At 34.8% G+C, this 15,960-nt stretch overlaps 1 protein-coding gene across 1 annotated transcript in view; it reads left to right on the forward strand.

The window, feature by feature from the left end:
• CPED1 (cadherin like and PC-esterase domain containing 1) overlaps window positions 1–15,960 on the forward strand; it is a 262,691-nt gene that overhangs the window by 115,730 nt on the left and 131,001 nt on the right. Inside the window, exons 7-11 of the mRNA XM_044246452.1 lie at window positions 8,555–8,697; window positions 9,443–9,515; window positions 11,191–11,358; window positions 12,622–12,726; window positions 14,266–14,435. Coding sequence (XP_044102387.1) covers window positions 8,555–8,697; window positions 9,443–9,515; window positions 11,191–11,358; window positions 12,622–12,726; window positions 14,266–14,435 — 659 coding nt within the window. The remainder of the gene's footprint in view (window positions 1–8,554; window positions 8,698–9,442; window positions 9,516–11,190; window positions 11,359–12,621; window positions 12,727–14,265; window positions 14,436–15,960) is intronic.

Here is a 15,960-nt window from a genome sequence, read left to right on the forward strand (position 1 = left end):
TGGTGATGGACCATGAAACTTTATAAGAACTAAAATAGATACCCTGCCTAAAATATCCGGAACATAAATGAAAAGTATCTTCCCTTTTCACGTCCTTACTCATTCGAGAGTATCCAGAGATAGATGAGATGGATATCTTTCTGCCAAATGTGTCTTTGTTTGCAAATTTTTGTACTGCCTTTTACAAATGTTTCCTGTTGGAAATATTATCAGACTTCAGTGTCATTTTCTACTCAAGACCATTAATAAAAGATGGAAGGTTTTCAAAACAACTGTCAGACCTTATTTTACTGGAAGCTTTAAAAAGGATTGCGTTTTAACTTTAATGGAAATAGCTGTGACCTGCTTGAACACTGGCATTCATATAAAGAAAATGAGTAGACATATACATACAAAGTCTAATGATAAAATTTTTACAACTTTAGCTTTTGCTCTTTGCTGTTAAATCTCTCTGCTTCTTTATATTCCAGAGATTCCAGAAGGTGCAATAAAAATAACCTGCCAGTTTTCTGAGAAGGTTGAATATAATGCAATCAGGGTTCTACCATTCAAAGCAAATAATTAAATTTTATGCTATTCACAGCCTTTTGTATTTCTGCACCTTGCTTCTGATCAATTCTCTGATATACGTGTGGGAGAATTTAAAATTTCCAACTATGAAACTGATTAAATCACATTGAATCTTCTGAGTTTCCAAGTTAAACGTGTGCTTTAAAGCTTATGGTGGTTAAGAAGTATAAATGAATAAAATTATTCATGTCACGGGAAGCATGAAACTTATTTAAATATTGGCGTTTTGATCTAATTCCAGGGAATGAGTAAAAACTATCCTAATTCAGGTTTAGCCAATTAATTCAGTTTTTCCGTGGTATACCCTAAAGCAAGCCAATTTTCAATGAGCTAAAACAAATAATGAGAATATTTATGTTCTTAAATCATTTAACACAAGATTTTTTCTCTTGATCCAGGCAATTTATGTTACAAAGAAATATTCTTTGTTTTTCCAAAAGGTGATTAGGCTACAAAAATGCTCGTCGTTGAACTGATATTTTGTGTGAGTGTAAGGTCACATGCCTGAGACTTGTGACAGTTTCAGACACATTCTCCATGAAAGTAAAAACACATATGATCCATTCTTCTGCATTTCAGGGTCCATCCACATATCTAAATCTAATGTAATCAAAACCACAATGACAGAGTTCATGCTGGGGCTTTGTAACCAAGCAGACTGGCTTTAACACCCTTACGGGTTACGTCTTGGCTATGCAACCTTAGACAAATTACTTGTATTCTCACCCCTTAGTTTCTTCATCTATGAAATGGGGATAATGAGTGTCAACCTCATAGCATTGCTATGAATATAAACAAAAAAGTGCATGAGAAATACAGTGTCTGGCACATGGTATCAGTTTGGCTAAAGTTAGTGATTACTATTAAATGCCACAAAAATTATATCCAAATACCATATGTGCACTAAATGAAAAATTACATCAGTACTTGGGTTTGTAATTTAGTCTTTCTTTCTCTCCCTTTCTCAAACTTTTTTCCTCTTTTTATTCTGTTGTTAAATATCTGATTTTCCCCCTAAATCGTATCACTTTAAAACCCAAAGGAGAGTTTTTCCTAGGGTTCAGAGTGCTCCCTAGCACTTCCTCTCCTGCAAAAGCACCCCCCCAACCCCCGTGAGCAGGTGACATTCTCCTGACGGCCAGACACATCCAAACCTGTGATTCTTAAGCAGGGTGTTCTGTATCTCTGGGGACCCATGAAGTCTTTCCAGGGGTTTGCAGGTGCTTGGATAGTTAGAAGAGAATCTTCTTTCCCCGTCTCTTTCACTCTTCTACTCCTCAAAAACAAAACAAAACAAACAAACAAAAAAATCCCAAAAATGAAAAAGAAAAAGCTTTTCTATGTTCAGAACTGAGTCTGAGCCCTTCTGTGACCTCATACTATGATGACTGGTTCATGGTGAAAAAAATTCTACAAAACAAAAAAAACTTCCCCACGACAAAACCAGACAAATTCAATTACGGTGTGAGAGACAGTGATGACGTAACAAATGATCCATAACACTACGTAACACATCCTACACAACTCCGTGTTTTCAGTTTTTAACAAAACTAAATATTTCATGATAAATCAGTATGTGAGCTTTCCCCTCCCCCCATACACTTTGGAGGGAGTTCAAGGAATTAGGTCATGTTGCTGTAACTAAATTCTTCCATCTCTCTTCCTCTCTTCCCCTGCCCTACACACACACACACACACACACACACACACACACTCTTCCATCCATACATCCCATAGATATTTATGTGGACAAGTTTTCTCCATGCTTACATTAAAAATACTATTAATACGGATGCTGAACCCTTCTCATCCTAGCCATAAGTAGTAGTCTCACAGCAGATAGGTGTTTTACTTGAATAAAAAGAAATTGCATCCATCTAAGAGGTACATTTCTAATTCAATTTTACTTTTTTATTTCAGAGATTAATTAATAAGATTTATAATATATTTCTATTGTTCTGACCAATTGTGTATGTGCAATAACGGTAATCTTATCTCTTCAGGGAAGAAAAAAATATTTTTAAATTTAGGGCCGTATTGTAATTTTTAAAACTTAAATTTATAAATATATTTTTCTTATTGAAAATTATAAGGGGATCAAAAAATCAGTTTATATATAAGATATATTCCATTGGGATAAAATGCTGAGGTACTCCTGTTCCTTTGGATACATTTTGAGAGTTTTACAAGCACCTGAGAGAGACTGGTTAGGTTAGAGTCAGACAAGAGAGATCCTTGGTGAGTCTATAAAAGGCAGAAAGAATAATAGTATCATTCAAGAAAAATAGATTTAAATTTCAAGGATACTACAAATAGGTAGATTTGAATGCATACTTATTCCCTTTTTAAGTTGGACAAAGAACATACCATCTTGGATTTCAGATATTTAAATGAGTGCCCTTAGTTCTACCCTTGGATAAAACGGAGTCTGAGCCCTTCTGTGGTATTTCCTTTTAAGCATTGATCACCTGTAATGATCACCCTCTAGACCGACTTTGTGTTCCGTCATTAATTTGTCCTCTCTTCTGGATCATTCCTGTCACCATTCAAGCTTGCTATGGGATTATTTCCCATCACAAACAAATGAACAAAAAGCTCGGGGATCAAAGAGTGTTCATAGATAAAGCAGTGACAAGGTGGAGATGAAGTAGAAATGGAGATTATTTTCACTATTTGAAGGAGCTGAGGAATGGAGCAAGGGAGGGCTTATTTTTTGTTTGTTTGTTTGTTTCTTTTGCAATTTTTTTTAACCATTAAAGAAGTGCTCTTTTGGACTTTGGTGGTACAAAATTAGCAAGTGTTTAAACATGGTTGTTGGAGAGAGTTAGGCTGTAAAGACCATAAAATTAATTTAAAATTTTGTAATTGTGGTAATATATACCTAATATAAAGCTTACCGTCTTACCCATTTTTAAGTGTATAGGTCAATAAGTGTTAAGTATATTTACATTCCTAGACCACCAATCCCCAGAACCTTTTGCAAAACTGGTTATACCCATTAAACAACCCTGCATTTAACCCTCCCCTCTGCCACTGGCAACTGCCATTCTATTTCCTGTTTCTATGAATTTGACTACTTTAGATACTTCATGTAAGTGGGACCATACCGTGTCTATTGTGACTGGGTTCTTTCACTTAGTATAATACCTTCAAGGTTCTTCAAGCCATAATATTTGTCAGAATGTCTTTCCTTTTTTAAGGCTGAATGATATTCCATTATGTATTTTGTTTATCCATTCATCTGTTGATGGTTGCTTGAGTTGCTTCCACTTTTCGGCTATTGTAAATAATACTGCTATGAAAATGGGTATGTAAATCTCTCTTGAAGACTCTGCTTTCTCTTGTTTTGACCACATGCCCGGAAGTTGAGTTACTAGGTCATACAGCACTGCAATTTTTTATTTTTGAGGAACCTCCATACCGCATAGTGGCTGCACCATTTAACATTCCCACCAACAGTGCTCCAGGGTTCTGATTTCTTCACATTCTTCCCCACACTTAATATTTTATGGGTTTTGTTTTGTTTTGGTAGGAGTCATCCTAATGGATGTAAGGTAATACCTCTTTGTGGCTTTGATTTGCCTTTCCCTAACGAGTGATATCAAGCATCTTTTTATAGGCTTTTCAGTGCAAAATGATTTTAACTACTCATATTCTTCTTTATTCTGAGAAGATGAAAATTTCTATCTGACACAGTAATATTGAGAGAAATTCTAGGAAACTTCAGTAAGACAATGTTATTAAACACTACTCGAAGGGCGTCTGGGTAGCTCAGTGGGTTAAGCCTCTGCCTTCAGCTCAGGTCATGGTCTCAGGGTCCTGGGATTGAGCCCCATATTGGGCTCTCTGCTCAGCAGGGAGCCTGCTTACCCCCTCCCCCCCCACCTACTTGTGACCTCTCTCTGTGTCAAATAAATAAATAAAATATTTTTTTAAAATACTACTCAAAGTTCAAGATACTAAAATGACAGTATTCTAAAGTTTCCCAGTTAGTCAAAAACATGACTTAAAAAAAAAAAAGAAATTCTAATATTGGTTAATCTTTCATCCTTTGTTTTAACTCTTAGATTAAATTTTCTTATCTCAAAAGTCCTTTTGAACAGTTGTAAGCCTCTATTTTTCAAAGGTTTTATTACAAGTCACCAAAAAAATGCATATCCTCCCTCTCTCCTGAGATGGAAACAAGAGATAAATATGTCCTAAGGAGAAAAAGTATTTTATCCAGAAGCTCCAGTAAATTATCTCTCTTATCAAAGTCTCTGCAGTTTCTGTAATGTTATGCTTAGCTTTACTCACTCGGTACCAACTCTGTGTTAGGTCCTAGCCACCCAAAGGTAAAACAGTACAGTTTCTGATCTTACAGTCTAGTAGTAAGTAGAGACAAGAAAGTCAGCAAGTTGACACAGAATGACCCATGCTGGCACTGAGAGCAATTTGCCGCAGGTCTTATGGGAATTTAAAGGGAATGAATCAGGTGAAGCCCAGAACTGTCGAGAAGGGCAGTCAGAGATGGGGCGGAGGAGTGAAGTGGATAGAAGGGCTTCTTAAAAATATTTTAAGATATCAAAGATGTGATGCAAGTTTTCTTGCAAAGATTTTCAAGTTGATTTTCGGCTCCTCGTGTCTTTCTAATTGACAATTTTGATCCATCTGTGTATATATTTAAATAAATCACTTGAATGGATAAAAAATCATAAATACCTTACCGGGTTATCACTGGACTCTTACACAAGTCAGAACAAATCGTGGTGTTTCAGCCGCCTCGTTTTACAACCATGGTCTTATAAGGTCATTTCCTAGATAATTTATTTTGCACTAAAACTGTATTTCATTTTGACACCAAAGGAGGAAAATGCGTAGTTCATAAAATAGTTTTATGTCATCTTAACTGTTTTAAGATGCTTTTTTATTTATTTTTACCTTGCTGCCAAGGCACTGATTTCCTTGGGATCTTATATTCTCATATTTATGTGATTCAGAAACATCCATTAAAAATCTTGATCTAGAGAGGGAGAAGTCTCCTTGATATTTGAGTTTATGGCTTCATTGTTTCAAAGTAGCAACGAAGGTGAAAGTGCTCCTTCAGGGATTTGTTCTTGAGTGAAGCAAGCCCCTGGGTCAGATGTGTTCTTCAGGTTCTGATGGCTGTGAGTGGTATTAATGTCAAATAATTTCAGATTTGACATTGTGTAATGAGACCATGGAGCGCAATTCTCTTTCTACATCTGAACACCAAGATGCACGGAATTCAAGTAAAGTGACCAAGGAAATACAGTTAAGTGTAACAAATTACAGCAGGACCAGACACGCACTTAGCCTAAGTGGATTAGTTCCAAGAATTGATAGAGGAAGTATTCTGCCCTCTCTGGGTCACTCATTGAAAGATGATTTTTAAAAATAAATAAATAAATAAATAAATAAACTCTTAAGCACTTCCGTGATTCTATTTTCATTTCTGGCATATGGAGCTTGCTTGCCCAGTATCCTAAGCTGATGAAATAGGTCACTCGTCTAGAATTCCCTTTGAACTGAAAGGCTTCAGTAAATTGAAATTTATGCAATGAGATAGAAGGAAATGCCTACAGAGACAAAAACTGGGGACAGAACTAACAAAAATAAAACGAGTTGCTCCATTTGGAGTCGTGCTTGGGGAGGTCCACTTCTCTCTCCTGTCCTCGTACCTCTGTTTATAAAGGCAGCTCTGGTCCCCTCTTTTCGTGGCTGGGTCCTTTGGTTCTGGTCCTTCACTGAGGCTGCGTGGCCGACCGCTGGAGGGGGCCCTTCCACCGCCATATTTCTTGATTTCTCTGGACAGGTTTGTCAGATATTTTGTAAAACGTTCTCTTTTGGTTGGTGTCACGAGCGTTTGAATTCCCAGAGGCAGTTTTGATTTTCCACAAAGGCACTGCGTTAGGAGAATCTGGGTTCAACAACCACATCCATTCATTGAAATTTCCTTAAATGGCTGTGGACTTTCTTGTTTGAACTAATAAAAGGAGCCAACATGCGCTGAGTGTTGACAGGCGTGGAGTAGAAGTGTACCTCACGTGCATTCTCTCATTTAATCCTGGCCATACCTCTACAACATAGATACTGTTGTTAACTTCAGCAAGTTCTCTCAATGTGATAGTAGCAATGTGATAGTAGATAGGGGTCTCATGTCTATAGACTGTGCTGTACACATGTCCCCCAGCACTCAGCACAGTACTTTCCACGTGGTAAAGTTTTCACTAGAACAGCTAATTGAATGGAACTGAATCCATGTACCGACAGCCCGTATTCAATGCTCATGTTACAGTCAGAGATTTAGAAATAATCGGTTCTGCAGTGGAGAATCAGTATAACCCTAAGATGTTAATTCGCTAATTATTTCTTGCCATGGAACATATCTGATCATCAATCTTACGCATCTCACATGCTACACAAACTTTCTTAAATTATTAACCTTGACCTTTGTGATATTCAGGAAACATTAAAACAGAAAAGGTGATAAAATCATCAATAATCCTTTCTACATAATATGGTGAACAGAGTGAAATATGAGTTATTTTTATTTGGAAAAACAATATTACTCTGTTTTGACTCAAGGGTGTTAACATTTTTAGTGTTAACACTAATTTGTTTTCTTTTGATCTTACATTTATTACACTTATTTTCCTTAGTGAAATGGAAAAACATCCCAATTGCCAAATGCTAATGATGTGTTCGTAGAGTCTTAAAATGTACATCTCATTAGGTTTCTGTTTTTCAGCTGGTAAAAAAAGTTTATGAAGTCAGTATTTGTTTCTCTCAGGGAATTTTGCTTGGTATTTTAAAGATACATCTACCATTTCCCTTAGGTCACTTGTGCCAATATCTGTCCTTCATTATCATAGCAACAAAAGTCTTCACTTTGTAGTCTTACGCAGTTCAAATGGATCTAGTCTGTCCTTCCAAAAACATTAACAGAATACCTGCTGCATGTTTTTTCAAAAAATATTTTTTGTTCTTCATTCTTGAAAGATTATGTTTCTCCAAAGAAAGTCTATGACTTAATAAGAGATTTGTTTTATGCTTTTTAAAAATTTCAACTTGGACTTTGATGTTAAGCATCCTCAAGGGGTACTCTTGTGATTATTTTAATATTTAAGCAAATAAAAATAGCTGTTTATGATATCAATAATTGTGTTTCTAATAACCTTTATTCCCCTTTTGTAATAGTGCCCCATCTTATCTGTTCACAAAACCTTACATTAAAATGATGGGAGAACACTGAAATTCTCTCAGACTCTTCATTAGTTGGCTACATCTCCCACAGCAAAATGCTGTGAAGGAGTAACTTTCATCCATTTATTTTTGATCTGATACATTCAAGAAAGTGATTGTACCAAAAAACTTAGATCTGAATTTCATACCCTACGGTGTCTTTCCAATACATTTTCTTCTCATTTGGGTTTACAGCCCTCTTGGTGGTGGTATTCACCCATTTTAAAGAGAAGGACACAAAAATTCAAAGTGAGTTGCCAGTCTGAGTTCATCTAGTAGAGTCACATTAAACCTGGAGGTTCTGATCACAAGCTCCTGTAAATAGTTCCACTTCACTTTCTATGATTAGATGCCATGAAATTAGAAAAAGGGGGAGAGGAGTAAAAAATCTTTTTTAAATAACTCTTAAAGTAATTTAAATGACAAGCTGTAGTGTCACCCCATATCCAGTTAAAAGGCTATATTTTTAAATGTATATAATATATACACATTATGTATAATGTATGCAACATTCATGATACAATATATTTTAGTACATTATATAGTCTTTCAATATATTATATAGAAGATATATATGTGTGTGTGTCTATATACACATACTATATAGAGATTATCAAAATGTCCTATTTAAGGAGTGTTTCAAAGACACATAACCCAGAAGAATCTTTCAAACCGATCACCTTGGAAATGATAGACTGAGATGATAGTTTCAATATTGAATCCTTTACTTTGTTCACAGCTGCAAACATTTTTTGAGACATTCCTGAAAGCCAGTTCACCTCTTCAGGCTTTTGATAATATGAAGGAAGCAATTAGCAAACTCCTGCTAGCAGCTGAAGTGTTCAGCGAAACATCTACTCTGGGACCAAAGGCCTTCAATAGGTAAAAGCCAATGCTAATATTAAAAAAAAAAAGTTCTAAAAATTGTTTGTGAAAATGTATCTTAATTATCACAAGTAGGTGCTACTTGGAAAATGTTATGTCAGCATATAAATATGAACTCATAAACATCTTTTCATATTTATAGATTATGAAACTTCAGAGCATGTCACAGACTTGTTAGCATCTAAATAATAGTGATAAGAAATAAAGCATACATTGTTTAAATTAATTTTAATTGCATCTCCTTTTTAAGCTTAGCTATTTTTAGGATATGATCTTTGCATTTACTAGGTATAATTTTACTTATGGATTTTATTAACAATATCGCTATTGTCTCTGTATTTCAGTTTACTTGAATATAATTTCGTGCCTTTTTTGTAGGCAATGTTAAATTTAGAATGTCAACAAGAAGGAGATGACTCAAGTAAGCTTTATCATGCTTATATGTGAATAAGAATGCCTAGCAGTTAAGAGAAGGAGAGTTTCCTTCTCTGTATTTAGGTTTTCAGGAAGTAACTTCATTGTTTAATGTGTTATGAATACTCTAGATATATTTGTATTTCCTATAAGGAACAAAACAAATTCGAATTTAAAAATAAATTGCATGTAATTTCCAAGCCACTGTTTCTTTTACTTAGTACAGATCTTGACATTTAACTTTAGTAACTGTTAATAATGTATCAAATAATTGAGTAAATGTAGCAAATAGAATATATTTTTATATCACCGTTTGTTTTTATTCCAGATGCAGATTATGTTTTCAACTTTTCACCTTTGATATTGGTTACTACAGTTTCCCAGACCCTGTAGTGCTCCAGGTAAGTATCCCAAAAGCTTCTTGTGAACTTCCACCTTACACTGAATGATCTATTGTGTGTGTGTTGGGGGAGGGGAGTATATGTGTAGGTGGGTGGGTGGTTTGCTTTTATAGTAATCAGCCAATAAATAGCAACTAGTATTAAAGTCATTACAGGCTTATATTTTACTGTAGTTCAGAAAATTAATCAATATGTGGAGAATCTATGATTTATTATTTGAGTTTCAATCCCCATTATGCATCACTATAGAAAGGGTATGGATTTTCTACAGTTCAATCACCCCGTTTACAAAATAAAGTGGCAAACGTGTAGATAATAGAAAATAGAAGATTATCCAGCAGGGTTTCACATATATCAATAATATATTATTATTATTATTATTATCAATAATATATATTGATATATTTCACATGGGTTTGTAGAAAAAATTAACTCTTATTCTTTACATATAGATAGTTTTAAGTTGACCTATATTTTTTTTTCTAGTATAAATATGTGTAAATTAAAGAGTGCTTTTGTATACTCTGATTCTTTTACTTCCTTTCAAATCAACTCATCCTTTCAGTGAACTCATTCAGATCATCCCCTCCAACATATCTTTCATCTAAAATATCCTTTAGGGGCGCGTGTGTGGTTCAGTGGGTTAAAGCCTCTGCCTTCGGCTCAGGTCATGATCTCAGGGTCCTGGGATCGAGCCCCACTTTGGGCTCTCTGCTCAGGAAGGAGGCTGCTTCCCTTCCTCTCTCTCTGCCTGCCTCTCTGCCTACTTGTGATCTCTATCTGCCAAATAAATAAATAAAAATCTTAAAATATATATATATATATAAATTTTTTAAAAAATAATAAAATATCCTTTAGTGGCAAGAAGATTAAAAAAACAGTTGATTGCATAAATCTACAGAAAACTTTATTTGGAGCTATGGAGTAGGAAGAAGGGAAAGGAACAAATGCATAATGTGCAACCAGAATTCCGCTTCATTTTACGTTGACTGCTTTTCAAACTGTTGTACAAGGTGAATGATTGCAGTATATGTGGCTCAGACATTTAGCTGAATAGCTCAAAGGCCTACCCATAAAATTTTGAAACTTCATGAATCTACATTTTTAATCTTTTATTCATTATCTTGCACACATCTTAGTTTGTATTATGCTCTTTGAAATTTATAGTGGCCAAGGTCAAAGAGGTCGCTGCCTGTGTTCTCTAGGATTTTGATGGATTCCTGTCTCACATTTAGGTCTTGAATTTATTTTTGTATATGGTGTAAGAAAGTGGTCCAGTTTCATTTTTCTGCGTGTTAATGTCCAGTTGTCCCAGCACCATATATGTTAACTAACTTGAATATAGATACAATCTAAAAATAGTAAAATAACTAAATAAGTAAATAAAAATTATTGTTCAGAAATGTCATATATTATCTTTCCTGAATACAAATTCTTCAACAGTAAAGAGTTACAAGATAAACTATTGTGACTTTATAATCCATTACTTTTCATATAAAAAACTGTACCTTCAAAAGAGCTTTATTTGTATTTTATAAAGCTGTTGACCTCCAAAAAGGCCACTAGATGTCAGTTCTGATCTACAATCCAACAGGAATGACTCATGTCTTAGAAGTGATTTCACTGCATTAAAAAGTCAATGAGAAATATTTGCTGTGGTTTTACTCTTTCACAGGTGCATGAGCATTTAAGTTTTCAAGATGACGATAATACGGATTTTGAGGACCAAAACACAGAAGAATTCCTTTTACAAGATACTTTCAATTTTCTCTTCTCTAATGAATCTTCACTTCCAATGTTTTCTGAGATACTTCAGGGGCTTTATAGAGCAGGTGTTTTTAAGGTAAGTGCTTATTTTTTCAGTGATAATTTTTTTTTTCCAAGTCATTCTTGGAAAGGTGCCATTTTCTTTATTGTGTAGCTAAACAAATGGATAATGGATTTGAAATGAATTGGTATCTGTTATATTCCTCCTCTTTATAGTTTTCTGCCCTGAAGACCAAGATTATTTTATGTCTACTAAGTATGAGTAACTGATTATGATGCAATTATGGGTTAAGATAAAGAAATTTCTAACTCCTAAGGAATGTTTGTAGATATTATGAATAATACATATTTGATGTTATTTAGAATACTTTAAAAGGAATAGTAGAATTTTTTGAAGGCAATCTAGAAGATCAGTGAGTGTTCTAGACTGACATCAAGGGACTGGAGTTAGAATACTAATTTTTAACGAATTCACATCTGGTTAATATCTTTGCATAGCTGCGGATGATTAGGTTGTAGTCCTTCATAGGAGCATTGGTTAATTTTTATGGTGCATTAATACAAATTTTCTTAATGCATCAAAAATCTGTACAGATCATTAAGTACAGTATTATTCTCTATATATCTTTCTGTTTTAAAACCTGTATTTGGAGAATTTGGGAGAGAAGGATGTGAAAGTTCTTACAAACACACATCGATGCTCTATGGAGGGTTTTTGGGAGAGATAGAACATGGCTTTACAGACTGCTGTTTCTCCTGGATTTTATTCATTTTTTCCTCTAGTTCCCTGTTTTCCTTCATTAGTGAGTGGACCGTCATTAAAACTGTTAGAAACACTTGACCCAGAAGTAATGGTAAATATGTGCAACTTCTCCTGTTAGGGGTGCCTCAGAAAAAAATGAATGTGAGGAAAAATGGGGCCGGGGGACTGTTTATTAGAATCCACAAACTCCAAAATTGTAATGTCCCACAGATGACAGACCCGTGTTCACCTGTTGCTCTGATCTCTGGCACCTTAAAGCCTGAAGGAGATGCTCCCTACATTCCCAAATTGTCCCACACAGTCTACTCTCCTGGACTCATCTCCCCATCCTCACTTACCAATACACAATTGAGCAATTTCATTCAGGTCCTCTTCGTCAAGTATGGAAATTTTCTTAGAGTCAGACACTGTTGTGACAAGCTGAAGTCACTCAGCATGATTTGGCATTAATTAGCTCAGCTGTTTTTTATAGAGTTCAAACTTCGATTGGTTTATAAAGGGGGGGTAGGCAACTGGGCTAAACATGGTTTCCTTTGTAACAATTACTTAAGAATTGTTACTCTCCCTCCATTATAGGGTGAAAACTATCATAAGGAACAAAACCAATGCCTGTCTTTAGAGGAGATGAACTCAATTATGACTTTCATAAAGGAACTTGGGAACTTGGGGCAATTCCAACTGGTAAAACAAAAGTGACATTTGATTCCTCATGATTACTGACCTTATAGATCAGCCTTATTTGTTCTTTTTTCAAACTGGGTGAAGATTTTACTTTAAGAAATAGAAAGCTTTGTAAGCTTCTTTCTTCTTTTCAGACATCTAAATATTAAAATGAGCAGAACCTATATTCTTTAAGACTTTGCAAATAATACATGACTTATTCAAGGTAAAAGGATAGGAGATCAGTGTAACTGCCAGTATATGACAGTTCTGAAGGGGGAAATGTCTATTTTTTTCTGGAGAAGTTTTACTTTTAGCTTTGGGACATGTACATGTAACAGAAATTTCTTTCTGCTCATCATGTCCTTTTTGTTCGGGTCAAATCAAATATTACTGAATGTAACCACATTTTAGAAAACAACCTAAATATTAATTTGTTGCAACTCTATAGCAAACTTCAAAAAAGAAAATGTAAATAATTATGATAGCTACTACTGGGTTTTAGCCTAAAAAAATAACTGACATTTGTTTTCCTTTCTGTGTATTTTCCTGGGTTCTGTTAATTTATTGGTCAATATCAACGGTTATTATTAATATAATTGATTACATGTGTGTTTGCATGTTCAGTATTTGCTTTGTTTCTAGTTTTGCCACTTATCTAGATGGACTATAATGGATTTCTATTTTTCCACCTAAGATTTGCTTATATAAAAAATCTTGTTAAAACAACATTTTTCAAAGTCCACTGATAATTTATTATTAATCTGTTTGGATCAAACAGTTATTTTTTCCTTAAAAAAATAGCATGTATTCACATGCTACTTGTCTAAGTTATAACCAATTTACTAAGTTAATGAATGATTGCTCGGCACATGTCTTTATAATTTAATCTCATATTGTAGAGGGCTCAAAGTAAGCTTTTGCCCCAAAGATAATAATTTAATTGATGGATTATTTTAATTAATTTAAATATAGTAAGTATTACATTTGTGACAGTTGGCTCAAAACTCAACAAAGATAAAGAGAGAGGTCTCGTTCTTCGGGAGTTCATAATTTGAGATATTGAATGTAGAGAACATCACTTGGTACAATGTGAAAACTGAAGAATTATTTTACAGGAAAAAGGGCAAACTCCAATTTCCTGACTCTCAGAGTAAAAAGAGGATAACCATAGATTTTCTTTTCCATGGGATTAATATCTCTTACCCTGACAAAGTTCACTTGCAACCCCAAATGATTTCCCTTCATTTTTCCTAATGCTAGAGTCACTCTTGCATTCAGCTGTTCAGCTATCTATAGGAAAGAGATACCCATTTTCATTCAAAGAAAAGAGAAAGAACACTTACTGCATTTGGAAATATGATCAACAGAATTAGTTCTTTATAAAAAGTGGCATTTACCTTGACAACTGCACAGAAAAATTATGATACTGACCAGTGGATTTTAAATAAATATCTGACTTTTTAAAATAGCTGAATAAGATAGAAAGCCTTCTCCATTTCTTTTAAATTATTTTCCGTTACTTATTCTGATATTGTCATTTTGAATATTTCTTCTCAGCTCTTCCCATCTATAGCTCCTGGGATTCGATCTTTGATGCATGAATTTTATGATATGGCAAAGCCTGTAGGACAGCCTGGTTCAGTCCTGACTCAGTCCTGGTATCTTTTAAATGTATTTGAACAGTTTCAGCTCCTGAATAAAAAGGCACAGCTACATCCACTGGAATGGTAAGATAGCCACAAATTTGAATTGTGCAATCCAAAAATTCTCTAAAGATTGATTTCAAAAAGATTTTGCCTACATTAAAGAAAGCAACAAAAAGAAACATGTCCAAATATTTGTGCTCTGGAAAATAATCTTCTTTAAAGCATTGAAACCATAACAGTTCTAGTGGTCTTCAAACACTGTAATAAAAACACATCCAACAGTTTTTCAAACCAACAGGATTTGACTCTACTACAGAGTAATGCTTAAAATGAAAAAGTTTCAATCTCATTTCATTCTGTGATATATATCATTGAATTATGAGACCATCAGAAAGAATTAGGTGACTTTTTTTTTTTTAAATGAACCATCAGTCAGTGTAAAGCCCAAGATGGTATGAACACATATTTGAGTTTTTGAGATGTGACTTTGTTCTAGGCAAAATCTAGACAAACTTACAAATATGTCTGTCCCTGCCACAAGAATAGAACTTTTCTTTTTCAGAAGGTTTAGAATCTCAGAGGGAAACAAACATTTGTCCTCCTGTTTCCACTTCCGTTCTAATGAGAGGTGACAATGAGGGGTTGGGAGAGGGGACAGGCCAGGTGAATATATTCATATCTCCTGTAGTTGTCACAAAGGGACAGTGCCCAGGGACCTGGCTAAGTCTGCTTCTCTTTTATATGATGGAATTCAGGGACTATTTGACTTTTCTACTGCCAGGAAAAGAGAAGCAAACCTAAACCTCCTAGGGAGATGAAAGACGAAAGGGCCATGCCATAATCACTTGTGTCTCCTGCAGACCCTCTCAGGCAGGAATGGCTTCAGCTCTCCTGACCTGTGCTTCATTTCTCTCTGCCTCACGAGGTCATGAAAGTATTTCCATAAGAATTTTTTTTATAATTCAAAAATACAAATAATCGTGTATTTGAAGAATTCTTAGGACATTTCCCAGGATTAGAACTCACTTGAATTACCATGACTTTATGAAGTTGGCCTTATTCAATGCTCAGAAGTAGTAAGCCTGACAGAAGCCTTTACTTGTTTGAAAAGTAGGTTTTAAATAACAGAGCTCAGTGCCCATTGGTTTGTTCTTTGCCCTCACTCAAGTCAGTCAAGTCTGTCTCACTCATCATTATCAATGGGGAAGAGCAGACTTGATTTACCAAGGAGCCAATTTAGGTACTGTTTTTAGTTTTGATTAAATTCCCTTGAGATATACAAGTTTTGGGAAATTTGTTTCTCAGCAAGTTTTTCTCAAGCTCCACCTATGGTATAAGGTTAAAGAAGGGACTTACCTGAAATTCAGAATACTGCATTTAATGCAAACCCTAAGCCTAACTGTAATGATTCCCATTAAACAAGGGAATTTATTAGTGGTCAGTGTTGGAAGTGGTCAGTGTAGAAAGGGCCAAAACTTTTTTGAATCAGATAAACCTGGATTCGAATACCCCAACCCTAGAGTTTATTAATTATAGCAGCTAAAGTTTTGATACCTCTGAAACTTAATCTCCGTATCTGTAAAAAAAGGATTATACTACCTACCAC

This window comes from Neovison vison, chromosome 4, assembly GCF_020171115.1.
Source record: "Neovison vison isolate M4711 chromosome 4, ASM_NN_V1, whole genome shotgun sequence".
NCBI lineage: Eukaryota > Metazoa > Chordata > Mammalia > Carnivora > Mustelidae > Neogale > Neogale vison.